We start from the raw sequence: 19280 nt of genomic DNA, 5'->3' as shown, positions 1-19280 counted from the left end.
GGAAGTTAAATGTTCAGAATCCATTCATATGTCATCTGTTAGCAAACGGTGCCAAGATATGTTTGAGGAAAGACCTGAATATGACCCCTCTCAAAGCAAATGTAAATGTAATCCATAATTAAAATTGAACACATTCAACGGCTTGGTAGATAATTAACACTGATTCTATAGCCAGGTGGTTCTGGAATTTTGCAACCAAAACCTTATCAAAATAACAAAGGAAAAAAGAGGTTTACATTTTTATTAAGGAGGTAGTAGAAGTATACTTAGAAGCAGGAGTGGCATCTACTTCCTAAACCACATGCCTCTCTCTGGAAACTCTATGAACTTTGATAAATGATGATAGTTCTAGAAAGGCTGCAGGCCTTTTGTTCATAAGGTCGCTATGAGTCATGCTTGACTCGATGGCAATCAACAACAACCAAAAAAGTATACAGTTATAGGTGAAAGGAAAAGCTGTTGGTATGCAACCCATCTCAGAAAATCTCCCTAGCTTTCCAACTGGGGAGATGTTCTTGTTTGATGTGTGAAATGAGGCATGTAATAATTTTGAGGTCTACAAATAATTCCATCAAAATCAGGACCAATTCCTTCTGCTACCATCAATTGTCTTCATTAAGCCGAGAACAAAAATGAGAATTGGGGATCTCCTCTACATGCAATCCAAAGTGGGGGAGGGAACAACTCCAATTACTCTCTGAGAGTGATGAATGGAAGTGCCAAACAGAAACTCTGTAAAACTTTATTAAAGAAGAAATGTCTTCTGTTGGAGCAGCTCGAGTTGCTTCATTTTTGGGGGGGTTGGTTTGTTTTGTCTGGCTTATCAGTTCCTAGTCGATTGCAAAAGCCTCTGGAGAACGAGCTGAGCCACGACTCTGATCGGGTGACAGGTATTCCAGCATCGCCAGAGTACGCAGGTGAGAGAGAGAGACAGGACCGACGACTGCACACTGATTAAGCCTCCTACTTGACAAATTAAGATCGTGGGCTTTTTTTCCTGTGTGTGTTGGCTTTCTAATCTGAGTGCAATCTACACTCACTGTCTCTTACTCCTCTCTTACGGAGATACGTTTCGACTCTAGGAACTCACAAATGATTTATCACAAGGACAGCATTAGGTCACACAGCTTCATGAAACTTTCATGCTGACAACTCATTCTCTTTCTCTAGACACTGGGCCCTGGTGCAATATTAAGTGCGCCATCACCATGCTGTCTGCGGGCTCAGCCTTGTCTCCTGGTTCCCGACAAGAACGTGCCATACGTACGTGTCATAAACATTCAGCAGCCAGTTGAGACACATGTCCACACAGAGAGGGACGTTGACCAGATTGTTGTGCTCTTGCTCCAGGCGATCATAAATCGTGGTCAAACAATTAATGATCTGCAGGATGTCCATGGGCTGGTCATTTGGCTTGAGGTGGTGCTGGTCCAAGGCATCGCATGCAGCAGACAGACTCAAGAGATCCACTGCAAAAAGCCACAGAAAATCATGACTGTTTCAAAGAGGGGAAAAAGGGGGGGGCACAGAATTTCCCTCTCACTAGCATAGCTTCCTTTAAGAATCCTGGTACTACGCTCTCATCTCCTACTCTATACAACGACCCCGAGCCCTACCATTGTTTCAAAGAACAGTGATTTTTGTCACCCAGCTCTCTAACAGGATTGGCCACTATTCAGGATCTCAGGTTGTTCTCAAATCTCAATGGCATCAGGACAGGATGGTATGCTCCATCCCTAAAGAATGAGAATACGTGATGGTTGAGAGAACCTATTGTGTCCCACTGGTGGCCTAGGGGCAAGAAGCTGCACTGCAATCCCGAAGGCCTGGGGTTCAAATTCACCAGCTGCTCCACAAGAGGAGGATGGAAAAACTCCTCCAGTGAGATCAACTGACTGTGAAAACCCGCTGGAGGGTCAGCTGTGGGTCATTTCCGACCCACTGGTACACAACGACAACAAAAACCAATGATACTACAGCCATAACGCTCCTTAGAAGCAAAGATGGGGGGCGGGGGGACTTCATTTCACATGTTTTGAGCATCTTATCAGGGAGTGTCAGCTCAAGGAGGAAGATATCGTGCTTGCCAAAGTAGAGGGTCAGTGAAATAAAGGCAGACTTTCAAGGAGATGTGTTGACATAATAGCTGTAACAACTGGTTTGAACACAGAAGAGAATGTGAGGACAGGGTCATTCCAAGTTAGAGCAACCTTCACAGCACTGAACAGTAACAGTGTTCTACATCAACACAGCCCTTCAGATCTGAATTAGAAAGTGGGAGGGAGACCCCAGTTTTACTAGAGATTCTGAAAGCAATCGTGGCAAAACTCTCTCGTGTTGGTATAGAAGAAGGTTAGTCAGTTCACAGTACGAGGTTACGGTTCTCTACACTTTGTTTTCGGCTTTAGAACCGCTAAGTATGCTTGTCTTTGAGGTAGTATTCACCTCGGAATTTCTCCGCTACCTCAATGCAATCAAGGGCACTGATCTTTTTTTTTTTTTCTTTCCTCTAGGCAAACTGAAGTTAATGGCACAATCTCTCCACTTTTCAAATCTGAGGCTCTTCTATTTCACCTCTCACCTCCAAACCGTACTCTTACAATGTATCTTTCAAGTCCTCCAAGAACTTCATAAGGCTGAGGGGCGAGGGTGGAATTCCCTTGATCTGGAGGGTGGTATTTAAGCATTTGCCAAAGGACAAAAACTTAACAAAAGTGAAACTTCAACCTTGGCCAACATCAGCGAATTGCAAGCTACTCACTCCCAAGTGTCATGAAGCTCTAAAGCCAATTTATTAGCCAAATTGGATATGAAACAACTTTGCTTTTATAACATAGTTTACACCTTAGCCCTGGTCTCCATTCCCAGGCCTTGGAGACAAGGAATCAATGATAATTAAGTACATCTCTCAGGCATCTGGGGGGGGGGGGGGGGGGGGGGGAGAAGGCAGAGGCAGCACAATTATAAATGCAACGGGAGATACACACAGGTTAGTGCAAACAGTAAAGGGAGTTCCCAGCAGAAAACAGATGCAAATTGGAGGCTTTATTGGATTTTACTGGTAATTTGTGGCTAGTTCTAATTAAATATTCAGAAAAAGAAAATGAAAATGGTGGTTAATGCCTGTGAAGGTTGATACTGATGTAGTGCACGTTCTTCTTTTCTGCAAAGGGAAAAAAAAATAAAAAGAATCCTTGAAGCTCTCCCTGAAGCCTGGGGGAGACCTGGTGGTACAAGCAGAAGCTTTGCCTTTGATGCCACAGACTAAAGCGGTGTGTTTCCACATATTAGTTGCCCTCAAATCTGAAGCAGCAGTGCTTCAGTGAGGCACAGAAGCCCTCCCGGGCAGAGGAGACATGCCCACCAGGTTTTTAAGCCCATGGAGGCAGCCTGCCTCCTTCTCTCCTTTCCGGGGTGCTTGGTAGGTTTGAACCACCAATCTTTTGGTTGTGAGGTGGAACTGATGCAATGGCAGTCGATCTGGGTTTCGGTTGTGTTTTAGAAGTGCCTGCAAAGGTCCTTTGGTGGCACTAGCTGTTTGCCCTCAGCTAATAACCTAGAGTTTGGTTGTGTGAGCTCGTCCAGCGGTACCGCAGAAGACAAGCCTGGTCATATGCTTCCATAAAGATGACAGCTGAGCAGTTCTGCTCTGTAATACACAGGGTTGCCCCAAGTCAGAACGGAACTGACAGCAGCAAGTTTGAGTTGTGGTTTGATCAGGCATGCCTGAGTGGTGCAGAGTTAAGGCACCTGGGCTGCTAAAGGAAGTGTCAGTCCACCCAGAGGTGCCTTTAAAGAAAGGCCTGGCAATCTGCTTCAGAAAATATTATCCATCAAGCCTTGATAAAGCCCTATAACGCGCTCTTAACACAGTTCACACATATTTCACACACACTAACACACCTGGGGTTGCCATGAATCAGAGCCCAGTCACCTTGCAGAAATAAAGGGGGGGAGTGTGTGACTGTGAGTGTGTGTCTCTGTGTATTTTGCTTAAAAATACTCTAAAGATAAGCTGTGACTGCCCTTTACGGAAGCTGGCAGCATGTTTAAAGTAGCAGAAAGGGACAAAATATGGGTGGCTGATTTGAGAAGTTAGGTAGGAAAAAAAAAGAATAAAGAGTGGAAAAATAATGCAAGCAGGAAGGATGGCATGAGGACGCAAAGGCAGAGGAGAGGACAGTAGAGACACTAGAACTTCCGTTCTGTCTTCCGTGTATCTCAGCTCCTCAGACGTCAAGTTTTCAAGTGAAGATATGAGCATTTAGAAACACAGCACCTATGCACAGCCATATTCATGGCTGCGTTATTCACGAGAGCAAAGAGATGGAAGCAACCCAAAAGCCCATCAACAAACGAAGGGATAGGAAAAGCTATGATACATTCACACAATGGAGTATAAGGCAGCACTGAAAAACAATGAATTCATAAAACATGACACAACATGGGGGAGCCTGGAGGACATTACGCTGAGTGAGATTATCTCAGTCATATGAGGATAAATACCATATAACACTGCTGTTATAAAATAGGACAGATGTGGCAGGGGAGTTGGGGAGAGAATGAAGAAAGAGTGGATAGATAATGAACAGTGCATGAGAACAGATGAGGGAAAGAACTGTCTAAAAGGAATCTATGATTGGACATTATATGTATGACAACAATCTTGAACAAGGGGTGCATTGTGGGGTGGGCTGGAGGAGGGAGAGGAGAGGGAGGGGGAAGAAAGTATACAACAATGAATTAAAAAAAAAACAAAACAGACAGACAGTACCTATGTTTGTTATGGGAAGAGAGGAATGGTTACCAGAATCCCCTACGTGTGTCCTTATGAAGTCAAGGAAGCTGTGAGTAGTTTGGAAGAGCTCTGGTGGCATAGTGAGTTAAGCATTGTGCTTCTAACAAGAAAGTAGTCAGTTCAAACCCTTCAGCCACTCTGTGGGACAGTGAGCTAGCTAGCTGTCAGCTTCCATAAAGAGTAAATTCTTGGAAATCCTATGGGGCAGTTCTACTGTGTCCTACAGAGTCACTGGGAGTCAGAACTGTCAATGGCAATCAGTTTGGTTTCAGATATGAATGGGTTTTATTCCCTCTCCTTTTTACTCTTTCATCACTATACGTTTTTTACCTTATATCCCACGACACTGTAACTAACAAGTGAGAATTTCTAAACTCACTTGTCCATTCATAGTGTCATCTACACGTGTAAAACATGAAAAGGTGGGCAAAGAGCAAAATGGAATGAACTGTAGATTTCAGGCTTACGCCTGTCTCTGTGCAGGTGAATGGGTGGCACACGGAGCAGAAAATTTGGAGTCTAAATAGTTCCAGAGGGGAATAAAGCAACTGCTCTGAAATAACAGGAGTTATTTGACAGAGTTAGGAGAGAAATATGGTGCAGTGTGCTCTGCTAAAACTGGATGCGCTTGAACACAAGAGTAATCCATCACAGAAAAGTAGGGGGACACATTTCCCAAAACAAACACAGCAAACAGAACTGCACTTTCACACCATGTTGAAAAAGACTTCTACTTTGGTATGTAAGGATCCCTGTGGCTCATTGATCAAGCACTTGATTGCAAGCCTATTAGTCAGTGGTTCAAACCCACCAGCTGTCCTTATGGGACAAAGATGTAGAAATCTGCTTCTGTAAAGATTTATGGCTTTGCAATTCCGATAGGCCAGGTCTGCGCTGCCCTACAGGGTCACTGAGAGTCAGAAGCCACTTGATAGCAGTGGGTTTGATTTCTCTTGAGGTACTCAGTTTTGTTTTAGGGTTCTTAATCCACACTATACCTGAAAGGAGGTGATAAAACGCATAGGGACAATTCCTTTGGCACACAGGCTTAGGGTTTACAGTTCAAAAGCAGCATCTTGAGGGATAACATTGAAAGTCTTGGACGAAGCATTATTCCTAATGATTGGCTATTTCTAGAAGCTTCAATAAGCAGTCAGCCAACGTAATTTTGTGAGCATATGACATATTACACATTGCCCTGCTAACTGAGAGGTCACTGGTGTGAATCCTCAAGAGTCTCCTCCCATAAAACTGACAGCTGCCAAAACCAGACAGTTGAAGTGTCACTGAGTTGGAAGAGGTTCATTGCCAATGAGTTTCTATCCATTGACTTCAACGTTGCTGCTGCTGTTGTTGTCAGATGCCATCGAGTCAACTACAACTCCTAGTGACCCTACGAAGGATAGATCAGAACCTTACCCTACCTATCCTGTGCCACCGTCATCATCTCTGCCACTCTAAAGCCCACTGTTACAATCACTCACTGAGGCTGCTTCCCTCCTTCACTGACCATTTGCCGAACATGGTGTCCTTTTCCAAGTATAGGCCCTCCTAAGAACAGACCAAAATTCCATTTAGGAAAAAACCATGGTGGGGGTGGGAGTAGAGAGAGAGGGAGGAAAGGAGGGGGGTAGAGAGAAGGGGAGAGAGGGAGGGAGAAAAGGGGGTGAGGGGGGTAGAGAGAGACAGACAGACACTCCTTTATCCACTAGGAAATATATATTTCAGGATAATATAAAAGCCTAAATATGTTCTACTAGACCCTCTCTTTCAAAAGCTATTTTCACATACAGAGGATGTTACGGGCTTCACAGTCACTGAAAAAAAGGGGTCATTTGGTAGAGTCTCTCAAGCATGAGGACTGTGGGGTGAAGGGGGACAAGGGTAAACAGGAAAAAGCTCCAAATGAAGAGAATAAGGCTTAAGTACAAGGATCACACCAATGGTTCCTGAGTTGCTGGCTGTGCCTAAGCCTTCTCTCCACTGTCTCGGGCTCCAATGCTAACTCCCACTTCCTCTGCATGCCCCAAGTGAGATGTTTGAGACTGATACCCCCACCCCAAGTCTTCTATAGAACTATTGACCTTTGGAGATAGAAAGGACCTTGAGAAGAGTCTTGCAGTCCAGAATCCCAAGAACAAAATCCCAGTGTCTTGCTCAGGGTCTAATGGCAGGACACCAAGGTTTGCTGGCTCTCTAGGGAGGTGTACCCGGCTTCAGAAAGGTGAGCAAGAGACAGCATCCCTCCATCTCACTCCAGCAGCAGTGGCAAAGTTCAGCAGGACAGCAAGTAATAAATGTTGGAGAGGATGTGGTGAGTTAGGAACTCTTATACATTGTTGGGGGGATTGTAAAATGTAAACCACTCTGGAAGACAGCTTGGTGTTTCCTCAGAAAGCTGACCATAGAAATTCCATATGACCCAGCTATTCCACTGCTTGGAATTATAACCCGAGAAAATGAGAACTGAAGCACAAATGGAGACTTGTACACCATTGCTCACAGCAGTGTTATTCATCAGCGCAAGGACATGGAAACAGCCAAATGTCCAACCACAATCAAATGGATGGAGAAATTATGGTACACCCACACACTGCAATACTACGCAGCATGAAGGAATAATGAATATGTAAACCAATACCTAACTTTGGAGGAACTGGAGAATATTATGCTAAGTGAACTAACTTAGTACCATAAGGACAAATACTGTCTAAGACCATTATTACAGAATGAGTATGAGGATCTAAGGGGGGGGGAGGTGGACAGAGGGCTGAGAATGAATGGTTGGTGGGGTGGTTAATCATAGGGTCACCCAATTTGATGGTTGTGGGGGTGGTGAAGGAGATGGGAAAGATCTTGTGTGAAAAACAATATATTCAAACTTTGTAAATAAACAAGTATAAAATAAAATAATTTTTTAAAAAAGAGAAGAGTATCCCTAAGAACTTCACAGAGAACAGGGAAAACCTCCCCTCTCCCTACAAAGGACAATAAGAGGAAAAATAAGAAGGGTGAAAAGCAGAATCAAGGTGAAAACAAGTGCCAGTGATGCTCACACAAACACCCACTTATCTCATGGATCACCCCAACCTATTTTGGTAAATAAATATATAACCCTGTAATCTGATTAGCCCAGCTAAAGGAAAGGGGGTGATTGTGGAGGAGCTGCTGTGGGTTTGCTTCTGTCTAGCTGGACACAAGGCGGCCTCTGCAGGTTCAGGAGCTTTCACTGTACATGAGGCTAAAGAACTTCCCCCCTGCAAATGTACCCCAGGAAGGCAGCCAGCGCGCCAGCGCACTCTGTGCTGTGCGTGAACTCCTGAAGGCCTGGAGTTGGCGAGAGAGGTTTCACGACATGTCCAAAATTCCATCAAGGGAGAGGACTTGAAGTTGAGGGTCAGAAGCAAAAAAAACCAAACCCAACCCCAAAACACAAAGAGGAAGTTCAATAAGACTGACAATTTTCTTTATACTGATTTGCATACAAAATTTGTCTACATTGTGTTTCACACTTTCATCATTCACGTAACACACTCTTCTTTCTTGATTTTGAGCCATGCAATATTCCGTTGATCTGTTTGGACAGCACCCTGGTCTAGGTCTAAGTTTCAGATAAGCACAATAAATTGTTCTCGTATTCTTGTTCTTCTCAATGTTAGCCACAATTTGTTGTGATACACATAAAATGCCTTTACATAGTCAATAAAACACATATAGACATCCTTCTAGTACTCTCTGCTTTTAGCCAAGATTTATCTGTCTGACATCAGCAATGATATCCCTAGTGCCATGGCCTCTTCTAAACCCAGCTTGTTTCTCTGTCAGTGAAATGTACTTATCTTCATTTTTGGTTAATATTCAGCAAGATTTTGTTTGCATATGACGTTAATGATATTAATAACAATAATTTCCACATTCTGTTGGGTTACCTAAAAAGGAATGGGAATAAATATGGATTTCTTCCAGTTAGTTGGCCAGGTAACTGTCCTCCAGAATTCTTGGCACAATCTGGTGAGCTCATCCAGGGCTGCATCTATTTGTTGAAATGGGTCAGCTGGTATTCTATCAATACCTGCGGGTTTACTTTTTGCCAATTCCTTCAGAGCAGCTTGAACTTCTTCCTTTATTATTGATTCTTGATATGCTACTTCTTGGTAACAATGGTTCTGTGCCAGCAAGTTCTTTTGATACAGTGACTCCGTATAGTCGGTCCACCTTTTTGTGACGCTTCCTGGATCATTCACTATTTTGCCAATCGTATTTTTCAGTATGGTCCCTCGAGGCTTGAATTTGTTCGTCAGTTCCTTCAGCTTCAGAAATGACAAGTGAGTTCTTCCGTTTGGATCTTCGGACTCCAGATCATTTCATACTTCATCCTAATACTTGCCTTATTCTTCACAAACTGCCCATTGAAATCTTCTGTTCATCTCCTTAACTTCATCATTTCTTCCCTTTGTTTGAGCTTCTCGGTGTTTCAATGTCTCTTCTTACATTCATTTTGTTCTTTTCTTCCTCCTCTGTCTTGGTAATGACCTTTTGCTGTCTTTTTGCCCCTCTCTTTTTGCTTTCTTCATGGAAAGCCTTGATATCACCTCTTGCCTCATCTAGTCTTTGTTCATTAGTGTTCAATGCCTCAAACCCATTCTTGAGATGGTTTTTAAATTAAGGTGGGAAAGACTCCAAGTCCTATTTTGGTTCTTGAGAATTTGTTTTCATTTTCTTTAGCTTCAACTTGAACTTGCACATGAGTAGTTGAGCAATCTCCTCTCGTGCAATTTACAGTCTCTGAAAACCTCCCATAGAGTCAGCTAGGAGAGCCGGTTCCTACATAACTATGTTTACATAGCTGAGACTTTAGAGGATTCAAATAAAGAGTCCTGGTAACACAGTGCATATGCACTTGGCTAGTAATTGAAAGGTCAAGAGTTCTACCCTGGGTTCTGTTAGAATGAAGCAGTCTGAGTTCATAAATATTTAAAGCCTTGAAAAGGCTTTTCCATAAGCGAGCTCTACTCTATCCTATAATGCCACTATAAAGTACAATCGACCCAATGCAATTCTGATGCTCTCAGCCTGGACAATTCAATATCCTGCATCTCAAATGTATTTCCTAATTATCATAAAGATGCATGTACTAAATTGCAATAGCACTGGGCCATTTGAAATAAAGGACCGGGGGGGGGGTAGGGTAGGGAGGAAAATGTGCAACAATGAATGAATGGAAATCCAAGTTCTCTATAAACTTTCATTACAATCTCAATTAAAATATCTTTAAAAAAAAGAGACAAAGAAAGAACCCAGTGGTCTAATGGTCAGAAGCTGAGCTGTAGATAAGCAGGCAGTTCAAATCAACCAGCTGCTCTGTGGGAAAAAGATGGGCAAGCTTCTCCCGAGTGATTTGCTGCCTCTGAAAACCTGCTGGAGGGTCAGCTGTGAGTTGGTTCTGACTCAATGGCATGCAACAGCAAGGAAAATTAGGAGCTCAGCTAGGCTCAAGTAAGTGGTTGGGTTGACTATGCGTTTAATGAGAATATAAGAACGAATGAAAAAGACTGCCTAGTGCAAAGAGATGGGAGAAGTCTTCTCTCACGCGATTAACCACCTCTTAAAACCCCTTGGAGGGTCAGCTATAGGTTGGTTCTGACTTGACACCATGCAACAACAAACAGAGCAAATTGAGCACTTTGAAGAAAAAAGCCGAGGATAACAAGCTGCTGAGAATGACAGTGGCGGAAGGGAACCTGTGAGTGAGTACTGAACAAATTCTAAACAGGGACTCGAGTGCTTTGCCTGGGGGACGGATGGGCCCTGTGCAGGACTCCTCTCTTTGAAAACCAATTATCTGTCAAAACATGGATGCAGAGAAAATGAGCGTGGCTATGTCCTCAAGACATTTTTGAAATTCTGAAATAACAGAGGTATGGCCTCTAACCTATGTGAAACATAATAGGAGGTGCATGGGGGGGAAGTAGATTAGGAGGGGGGAGCACAAAATAATTACACTGGCCTTTCGTGATCCCTGGTTGGAACTGTGATCCACATTCTGACTTTAATGCGGTTACCTTTTTGCAGCCTTTGCCCGGAGAAGCGTAAGCCTTGTCACTGGGTGGGGGGGGGGGGTCCTGTGAGTCTTCTTTAGCTCTATCTCATGGCACCTTTAGCGTGTTATCAAAAGGTGAGGTGCACTTACTGAGAAGACAGCACTCCCCCCCACCCCCTTCTCTCTTCCCACCTGGTCTGTTGTGGTGAGGACGAGTCTGGCAGCTGAGACTTGATTCAGACAACTGAAAGCCGTACAAAATCTCTATAATGTGTGATTTAGCTGCTGAACAGAGAGGCAAATTGTTCTCTATTTCTTGTTGTTTGCAGAGTGTTTGTCACATTTATCAACTGCCGTATATTTAGCTCTCCGCTTTGGGCTCTCTCCAGCTCACTATACACTAATAAACTAAATACCCTGGCTTGTTAAGTGCATTTTTATCCCTGCTCTTCCAAGTTGGCTATATTTTTAATTTTAGAAGCCATGCACCACACCTATGAGAAAGGCATCAAAATGGAGAAGGCGGCTCAGACGATCTTTCTCTCTGGAAATGGAGTTAGCAAGCCATATGAATATGAACCAAGATACATTCTGTCTCAGCTTATATAGGGAGCTTCATTTTCATTCACAATGAGTTTTTTTTTTTAAAAAAAAAAAGGTAGTATGGCGTCATGCTGCATTAAACTGATTACAAATTGATGACATTATGGGCCAGTGGTGATGCTCTTGATAGAAACAGTGAACCCTCTAGATCCCGCTCACTCTGATATTGCAGTCAATTTGGAAGAGACTCACAGTTGACCCTCCATTGGGTATCTGAGGCTGTCTATCACATGGGAGGAGACCGTCTATCTTTCTCATGCAGAGCCACTGGTGGATTTCAACTGCCAGAAGGCAGGGCCTTTGTGGTTAACAGTGCAACTTCCTACAGACTACACCACCAGAGCTCCCTAGAATTCTCAGTGCTGGATAAAAGGACTCTGTCTTCATTGATACGGAATCTTTGACAGTGATGTGAAAACTAAGATCAAGTGTTTAATAGAGGTGGCTTGGCCTGTTTTTCTAGATCATCTGTAATTCAAGCTCTTCACCAGTGTCAGGAAATGACTGAGATAACACTGGTAAATTGTCATTAAAGTAAGCGTTCCAATGATAATGAAGGAGGAAGTTCAAACTACCTGGAAAGAATTGGCAAAAAGAAAATAAGGCCCTAGAAACTGATGCAATACCAACTGACATATTTCAACAAACAGATGCAGCCCTGGATGTGCTCAGCAGCTTTTGGCAAGAAGTGTGGAGGACAACTACCAGGCCAACTGACTGAAAGAGATCTCTATTTATCCCCATTTCATAAAAAAGAATGTGGGGGGGGGTGATGAATACATGTAAGCAAAATCTTGCTGAAGATTATCCAAAAATAAATGGAATAGTACGGTGACAGAAAACTGCCATAAGGCAGATTTAGAGGAGGCTGTGGTAATTGGGATAGTGTTGCTTATGTGAGATGGATCATGATTAAAAGTAGAGTATTAGAAGGATATTTATGTTTTATCAACTACCTTTAAGGTGAGTGGTGGGTAAATAAACTCTGGTACATTAAAAAAATGGAATATTATTCAATAATAAAAGGAAATGAGCTCAAAAGCTTAACAAAAGTAAGAGCTGGGAGAAGTGGCCTTAACCACTAGTCTATGTTAAGTTGAATCTGCCTTTATCATGGCTGTACAGGAATGGGCCTGATAAAAGGTCAGAAGATACATGTAAGCAAATACAAATTTAATAGGAAATTCTCAAATCATCCATTAAAATGTTAGGAAGCACAGTGATTACACATCTTCTATAATAAAGAGATTGGTAAACTATTTCTTATTCTGAGTTCTTAATGTGTCCAGAACCTCCGAGCCTTCTTGAGAATCCAGTACTTAATGTAGATAAACACACTCTAATTTTGCTACAGCCTTTAAAAAAAAATATGAGAAAAGGCATATGCAGAAAGGAAGTGCTGAGGATTTTAAAATCTGTTTAAAAGAGAAAATGTAAAGAAATCTGTCTACATTCAGGACTTAACGATTATTCCAAGGTTCTGCCTTCAAAGAGTTGATTTTTAAAACGATGTCAAATTCCCCTCTTAGTATTTATTTGACATTTCCACAGAAATTGAAGTGGTCGACAAGAAGACACATATGTGAACAGAAATTTTAGTTGACAGGAGACTCTAATAATTTCTAAAGCCAGAGTTGAGATGAATCTTACGGAAAGGGACAGCCACTATGATGTTTGCCATCTAGTCTGTTCCTGGGCATTTTCACAGTACAATCAGGGTCACCTGATAAACTTTTCTCAAATTTTAGGATCTCACAGGAATATTTTATCACCCCTCACAATAACCAGTTCATAATTTCCTTTTGATCACAGGAAAACAGTATGAATGAGATGGGGCAGGGCCAGGAGAAGAAAAGGAGACAGATTACATTTTCTCTGCCTCCAAACCTCTGCCACACCTCTAACTGCCTCTTTCTAACTCTGGTTCATCAAAAGATCCCTAAAGAAGCCCTCAGTGTGAGGAACCTTTAAAACCACTTAAAATGGCAGTGAGAGAGCTGAAAATGACAGCTACAGATTATATGCTATAAGGAATGAAGGCCTGAAATTTACTTCTCATTCATGCATTTGCTCCACAAAAACATACTGAACCCTATTCTTTACCAGGCTCTTTGCTAAGCCTTGAGGATCCCAGGGTGAAGAGAGGAAAGGCCTCCCTTTTGTAGAATCTCATTTCCAAAGCATTTCTTCTCCATCTCTGTGGAAGGACCACACCAGCCACCTTTTCCAAGAACCTTACTGCGAACCTCAACAGAGCCCTGATCAGATTCCTGCATGTTTGAACACTGGGCCTGTTTCTCTTCCACAATTCTGGTTCTCATTCTAAACGGCTTCAGCATTGACACTGTACGCACCACTTTAGCCTCAATTCCTTAACTTCCTCTTGCATTCTCCATGGACAGGCACATCTCCTCCATCTCCGCGACACTCTCACATGACCCAAGCACTCGGTCATGCTGTGCCCCTGAAATCAAATGTAGCTCTGGTAATCTCCGACCAGAACTTTCTTGGCCTTCTATTTCATTCTATTTCTCCACACAGCTCCCTGAACTAGCCTCTTGATGCCTTTATCTCCCAGTTATCAACGTCCACCTGAACTGCTACCTTCCCCTGTTCAGCAAATAATGACCTGACACATACCACTTCAACCAGTGGCTTGTCCAGATCCTCACTTTTCATGTACAGCTGTCCTCAGTTCACACCAGCTGGCAAACACCTCACACTGGGGCAGAACCAGTCGCATCCTGATGCTTCTGTACATTTGGAAAAATACTGCACCTCTGCTGAGAGGCGTCACCATACAGCTCCGTCGGACTCCAGGCTCTAGAACGCTGTTTCTCAGCTTCCAACTTTATCACTTTCCACCCTGATTGTCAACCTGGGAGGAACTCTCCAAATTTTACACAGAAAAATAGAAGCCTAGATAGATGTCCCTCAGCTGCCTGCCGCCATGTGTCTAAAGTTACCTGGACCTGTATACATCCTTTCCTCTGCCTCACTCTGCACTGTAAGAGACCCTTTGACCTCTGATCACTTTCATCAGCTCCTTGTGATCCAATTCCATTTCCAATCCCTCTATTTTCTTAAATAATTTTTTTTCTTTTATACTGGTTTGCTTACAAAGTTCATATACATTGTTTTTCAATATTTCCCATTTCCTTTACCCACCCCTCCCTCCACCCATCAAATTGTGTGACCCTATGGTTAACCCCACCCATCCTCACCCCTCTGTTCCTACCCTCCCACCCTTGAGTCCTCATACACGTTTTACTAGTTACCCATCTACATTTTTATAATGGTCTTATGCAGGATTTGTCCTTATGGGACTGAGTAGCTCTCCAATCTCTCCCAACCTAGGTAGTGATTTTCAAAATCATTGCTCCTACATGCTACATCATATTCCATCATGTGAATATACCGTAATTTCTCAATTGTGGTAGTTCCAGCCTCTCTTATGCTCAGCACTCACTCATTCCCATGAAGGTGGAAGTGACTCATCCCTGACATTCCAGAGCCCATCTTTCTCCCATGGAGCTGTTGGTGTATTCAAACCAGCAGAGGTGCGGCTTTCAGGTCAGCAACACAACTCCCAATGGACTACATCATCAAAGCTTCCCTTATTCTTGCAGTCATTTAAACACTCAAGTGTATGTATGTGCAGTTAACTCCTCAGTTCTCTGCAGATGGCTGTCAGCTCCCTCTCATAATTCTGTTTCTGCAAGAATCATCCATACTATCTCTATCTCCCCACTTCTAATTCCTTTTTTCAATTCCCTTTAAAAACTGCTGTACCACCTCCACGTGTAAAATGTGACCCGAGTTACTAAGGTTGCTACACTCTGTTGCTGCATCCAGTGCCCACCGAACTCACTCCCACTTTATCCTGCACTTCCGGCCATGTCTGATCCTAAAGCAAGACCCTGTCCTCCTGGGCCCTCTGAACATGTGGCGTCATAGCCTCTCAGGATTTTCCTTCTGCCCTTGCTCGCCATTTCTCTGCAGCCCCATCTGCAGGTCCTAAATCCTTTTTACTCATACGTTCTTCCTGAATCATGTCTTGCTCCCCGCTCCGTGGCTATAAGCTGGTGACTCCCAAATATTGTTTGTCTCTTCCACCCAAATGCCATAGCTTGAAGTCTAATTCTATGGGGCACGTCCACTGTGAGCCTGCTAGGCCAAGCTAGACAAGCACCTGAGTCTTTCCTTTCCCTCTTTACTCATTACCTCAGAGCAACCCTGAAGGCCTGTTGATACCATCTCCTAAGTATTTCTCAATTCTCTCCTTTGGTCTCCATTCGTACTCGGCTAGTTCAGGCCACCATGCTGCTGGATTACGTTACTGAACCGGCTCCACAGATCTCTCTCCACTGAGCCTCACAACATCCCCTCACCAGGCTCTACATTTTTCTAAATGAAAATCCGACCACGTCATCCCCTTCGCCTAAACCCTTCAACAGCTCTCCACTGGCCTCGAAATTCTTTTGCTTGGATTTAAAAAAAAAAAAGAAAAGAAAGAAAGAAAATCCTTGCATAGTGGCTTCCTCTCAATTCTCTCTCCAAGTCTAACATTTTGCCACGGCTCCTCGGAAACTCTGAGCTTCAACCATCTTGAGCAATTTTCAGGCCCTGGAGATGCCATGCTTTCTGGGCTCTAGGACTCCACATGTATTATTCCTTTTGACTCAAATCCACATTCTACAGTTACTTCCTACTCTCTCTTTTGGAATCCTCTTTCTTAGAAATCACTTCTTCGGGTAAAACTTCCCGGAAGCTGCAACCTCCCTCCCCACCTCGCTCTTCTCATAGCCCACTATTCTTCCACTGTTGCCTGATGAAATATGTGACATGGAGATTGTCCATTCACTTTTCCTCAGGGTACCCACAAAGGCTGGAAATAGAGATATTACTACTTCATGGTTTTGCAGATTAGAGATGGCCTTGATGCGGCTACACACATTTGCCTGTGTCTGCTGACTTTCTAGACACCCCATATATCCCTCATTAGACTATCATTTCCATCAAGATAGAGATTGTACCTGTCACCTTTATGGCTATCTCTTCAATACGCAAAGAATTCCAATAATATTACCCTGTAATTCACTTTGTTGATAACAGATAGTTATAAATAAGCTATCAGATAAAAAGCTATGGCTGGGTGGCACTACAGGATTTCCCCACAGAGATAGGCTTATTTAGCAAAAGCAGAAAAATAATCCTGTCATCTCTCTTTTATCACAGTACCCAGTGAAATGCTAGCATTCAAGCTACTAAACCCCACACACATCTATGAACTTCTGTTTGGAGAATCCTGTCATAGTCCTCCTACACCACACACATTCCATACTGGAAACAGAAACAAAGGCAGACAAAGGGGAGACAATGCAAGTTTCCTAAAGATAAAAGCCAATGCTATTAGTGGCAAAATCAAAATGATAACTAGCCCATCCATTGAGCAGCAGTAGCTGAACAAAGAGTGGTGACAAGGCTGGGTCTAAACAACGTGGAAAAACAATTAGCGAGGCAAACCCAAGGTCAAAGACACTTGAAAGAATGGAGTCTATGTTGCCACTAGATTTGGGACAGCTGTTTCACCCCCCTCCATATGAAAATGCTCTCACCAACCCTCTTTTCTGGTTTTAGTTGTAGTTGTTATGCACTGTGGAGTCAGAACCGACTCGTAGCGGAAACCTCCCTAGGGTTTTCACAGGCAGTAAATCACATGGGAGCAGAGTGCCCATTTTTCTCCTTCAGAGCAGTTGGTGGATTTCCATCACCTCCCTCTCTACCAAGATCCTCCAGCACTGGCGAATACTTACAGCAAAGGGCCTTCTGCAGTCTTCGGAGTTTCATGGCAGTCCGATAGGCGGAGAACCTGACATTGTTCAGGTCAGCTGAGGAAAGAAAAAGGGGGGAGAGGACACAAGGATCGTTTGTTATTTCATCCGAAAGCACAAATAAAAACCCCCAATGATTTGCCAACAACAACACAAACAGGCTGGCGAGAAGGAAAAAAAAATCTTGTCTAGGCTCCAAGCTTTGGATGTGGAGGGGGAAAAAAACCCAACCTTCCTTTTGCTCTTTGACGATCAGGAAAACCAGGTTTGTGGGGGGGGGGAAAAGAAAGAAAGAAAGAAACTCCAGTGGCCTAGCCTGCAGGGCATCCGTGTAGTCCTCGTCCCCAAGAGGGATAAGATAGACAGATATTTTTCTTTTCTCACTCATAATCCAATTCTCCTGTCGTGAATCTTGGCTGTGTGGGGTCGGAATCATTAAAAAGGAGGACGGGCTACACAACTGAAATAGCTGTAAGAACTTGGCAACGATAGAGTGGCAGTATAACAATGTGCTGTATTATGAAACTTATATCTGTACATGCACTGTAGAAAATTTAGAAATGAAAGAAAAAGACTCAATTAAATCATCATCCACAATCCCCTAGCCCAGATATGCACAGTTAATATTTTCGGGGTCTCTTACTCAACGTATATGCGTCACTACGTGTAAGATGTATTTGTGAAAATAGACCAGGGCTTAAAATAAGCATTTCTTTCTATAAGGTATGACAATTCTTTTATTCTACATGAAGTGGTAACTTTATAACCTGTGCTCCTGTCATTTTCATAATCATGTGCTATTAGCTGAACCTTAGATTAACCTCACCTAGGAAGGAAAATACAGGTAGATGATCTCTCAACTCAACTCTGAGCTGGTCCTGACAGACAATGGGCTACGTTTCCTTTTTAGCAGTTCTGCGTATGCATATATAAGGATCCTGGCTCCAAAAAGTTCCTTGAAGGCAAGTGCCTTGTCATCTACTGTCATATTTTTCCAGGAGCTTAATTTCTTTCAAAAAAGCAACTGGCACAGGTAGGGGAGATGAATGCATGAGCAAAAACATCAAAGAGAAAAGAAGAGGAGCAACAAAATGGCAAACAAATTCACGTGGCACCCACAAATCAAATCCTATTTTGGGTGTTGAAAACATCGATATAATTTATTCCATACTCAAGTCATCTATGTCAACATTAGCTTTCTCGTGTTTGCAGAGACAGAATACAGAATGTAAATTGGGAAGGAAAGTAACGGTTTGACTTTTACAATATACTTTAATATAATTGGCATAGAAATGCCTGCCAACAACACACGCCAGTGAGGATGTGGAGCACCTGGAACTCTCACATGCTAAAGTCAGGAATGCAAAATAGTGCAATCACTTTGGAAGAAGTTTTGGCAATTTCTTATGAAATTGAGCATACATCCAGCTTATGACCCAGATACTCGTAGACATTTACTCAAAAGTCCACCAAAAAATGTATACATAGAATGTTCATAACAAACTCACAAATATCAGCTAACAGCTGGAAACAAATCAACAGAATGGTTAAAGAGCTTGAGATCTAGCTCAAAAATGGAACTCTACCCTGCAATTAAAGAAGGAACTAATTGATGATAACGTAGCAAGGTACACTGATCTGAAAAACAACCTGGATAAAAGCAGTGAGACACAAAAGAGCACACAGTGTTTGATTCTAGTTACATACAAGCAGGTAAAACTAAGGTTTGCTGCCTTCTGCTGGAAAAGTGGGAGCCTGAGACACTAGTAGTGGTGGATTGACCACAAAGTGATTCAAGGGTATTTTTTTAGGTGGTGCTGTTGTTGTCATTGAGTCAAGCACGACTCACAGTGACCCTATGAACAAAAGACCTGAACCCTTTCTATATCTGTCGTCGTTTCTCAAAGGTCATAGAGTTTCCAGAAGCATGTTGTTTAAGAAGTGGATGCCACTTCTGCTTTCAAATCTGTCTTAAACCTGAAGCTCCACCCAACACTGGGTAACC

General features: G+C 42.9%; 1 protein-coding gene across 5 annotated transcripts in view; it reads right to left on the bottom strand.

Annotated features, from left to right (window-relative positions):
- The window catches only part of DMD (dystrophin), a 1058866-nt gene that overhangs the window by 93413 nt on the left and 946173 nt on the right, over nt 1-19280 (bottom strand). For all 5 annotated transcript variants that reach the window (XM_006881772.1, XM_006881771.1, XM_006881773.1 and 2 more), the window contains 2 exons: nt 17258-17332; nt 1268-1469 (listed from right to left, as the gene is read on the bottom strand). In XM_006881772.1, the coding sequence (XP_006881834.1) occupies nt 1268-1469; nt 17258-17332 (277 nt within the window). The remainder of the gene's footprint in view (nt 1-1267; nt 1470-17257; nt 17333-19280) is intronic.

This window comes from Elephantulus edwardii, unplaced genomic scaffold (assembly GCF_000299155.1).
Source record: "Elephantulus edwardii isolate Elephantulus edwardi_28Jun2011 unplaced genomic scaffold, EleEdw1.0 scaffold00016, whole genome shotgun sequence".
Classification (NCBI taxonomy): domain Eukaryota; kingdom Metazoa; phylum Chordata; class Mammalia; order Macroscelidea; family Macroscelididae; genus Elephantulus; species Elephantulus edwardii.
This window is presented reverse-complemented; position numbering and strand designations above follow the sequence as displayed.